The sequence below is a fragment of the Propithecus coquereli genome, unplaced genomic scaffold, assembly GCF_000956105.1.
Source record: "Propithecus coquereli isolate 6110/MARCELLA unplaced genomic scaffold, Pcoq_1.0 Scaffold231, whole genome shotgun sequence".
Lineage (NCBI taxonomy): Eukaryota > Metazoa > Chordata > Mammalia > Primates > Indriidae > Propithecus > Propithecus coquereli.
The window spans coordinates 65,801-67,528 of record NW_012147853.1 but is presented as its reverse complement, the minus strand read 5'-3'; the positions used below and the strand labels follow the sequence as shown (position 1 = coordinate 67,528).

General features: G+C 45.7%; 1 protein-coding gene across 2 annotated transcripts; it reads right to left on the bottom strand.

Moving 5' to 3' along the window:
• Positions 1–294: 294 nt before the first annotated feature.
• Positions 295–1,197, bottom strand: LOC105811202 (glucosamine-6-phosphate isomerase 1). 2 transcript variants are annotated; one of them, XM_012645344.1, is made up of 2 exons: positions 1,044–1,168; positions 295–941 (listed from the first exon to the last, which is right to left on the bottom strand). In XM_012645344.1, the coding sequence occupies exons 1-2, from the start codon at positions 1,162–1,164 to the stop codon at positions 295–297; spliced, it is 768 nt and encodes a 255-aa protein (XP_012500798.1). In that variant the 5' UTR covers positions 1,165–1,168. The 2 variants fall into 2 exon arrangements, with proteins under 2 accessions (XP_012500798.1, XP_012500797.1); XM_012645343.1 differs by having other exon boundaries at positions 295–1,197.
• Positions 1,198–1,728: the final 531 nt, after the last annotated feature.

The window sequence follows — 1,728 nt, the reverse complement described above, 5'->3', positions numbered from 1 at the left end:
GGCTGAGGCAGAACGAACAGTTAAAAACTCCTAACCTGGGTTTGGCAGACATCGAAATGATACCGTACATTTTTCAGAGATTTTTTTTTTTTCCCTGATTAAGTTACAATCATTCTCCCTGTAGCTAAACTTCATGACTAGGCTCCTAGCCTGAAATCCAAGAACAATAGGTTCATCCACTTATCTGACGTAACCACACTGGATTAAAGAAATACAATTCTGTTCTCCTAAAGACAATTTCCAGAAAGACCTGCCTGTCCCTATGAGGTACTTGATACTAGGTCCCAGCACAGGCTAATCGCTGTATGGTTTCTTAGAAGACTGGCTTTTGTCAATTTCTTTCTCTTTGATACTGTACAAGGGGTCCACCAACTTGTTATGAACAAGCATTAAACCTTTGAAATACTTGACGGTCTTCCCTTTCAGCTCCAAGGTGGCATCCTCGTCACACACGAACACAGAGTGGGGATGCTGCTGGAAGGCAGACACCGTCCACATGTGGTTCACGCCCTCCTCGATGGCCTTGTACAGAGCAAACGCCTTGTGAGCACCTGTGATGAGGATCATCACCTCTCTAGCATCCATGACAGTGCCCACACCCACCGTCAGGGCCATGGTAGGCACGCTGGCGAGCTTTCCATCAAAGAACCTAGCATTGGCCAGGATGGTGTCCATGGCCAGCGTCTTCACACGGGTCCTGGACACCAGACTAGAGCCCGGCTCATTGAAGGCTACGTGTCCATCGGGGCCTATCCCTCCAACAAATAGCTCGATCCCACCTGCAGCCTTGATCTTCTCTTCAAAGGCGTCGCATTCAGCCTGTAGGTCAGCTGCATTCCCATCCAGAATGTGGGTGTTTTCTGGGTGGATGTCAATGTGCTTGAAGAAGTTGTTCCACATGAAGGAGTGGTAACTCTCTGGGTGTTCTCGAGGAAGGCCCGCGTACTCGTCCATGTTGAAGGTCTTCACATATTTAAAGGACAGGTCCCCATTCTTATAGTATTCAATCAGCTTCTTATAGCAGCCAAGTGGGGTGCTCCCAGTGGGAAGCCCCAGGGTGAAGTACTTGTCTGGCCCTGGGTTAAACTGAATGATGCGGTTCCTGATATATTTGGCCGCCCACTCGCTGGCCTGAGAATAGTGGTCCAGGATGATGAGCTTCATCTTGTCGCGGACGCCTCCCGCGGCTGCTGCAGCGACGGCGCTGGTGGCCCGGCGTGGTAAAAACTCTTATAGACGTTGGCTTAGGCAAAGAATTTATGAAGAAGACCCCAAAGGCAATCACAGAAACAACAAAAGTAAATAAATGGGACCTGATCAAATTAAAAAGCTGCTACATAGCCAAATAAACTATCATGAGACCAAACAGATAACCTACAGTATGGGAGAAAATATTCACATGTTACATGTCCAATAAAGGGCTGATAACTACAATCTATATAGAACTCAGGAAAATCAGCAAGAAAAAAATCAAACAATCCCATCAAAATGTGGGCAAAGGACATGAACAGAAACTTTTCTTAAGAAGACAGAATAATGGCCAAAAAACATATGAAAAAATGCTCAACATCTCTAATCATCAGGGAAATGCAAGTCAAAACCACAATGAGATATCACTTAACTCCAGTGAGAATGTTTTTATCAAAATGTCCCAAAACAATAAATGTTAGCGTGGATGCAGAGAGATGGGAACACTCATATGCTGCTGGTGGGACTGGATATACATAA

Excerpts from the sequence above, each read along its gene's own strand:
- LOC105811202 (XM_012645343.1), bottom strand. The coding sequence starts at position 1,164 with ATGAAGCTCATCATCCTGGACCACTATTCTCAGGCCAGCGAGTGGGCG.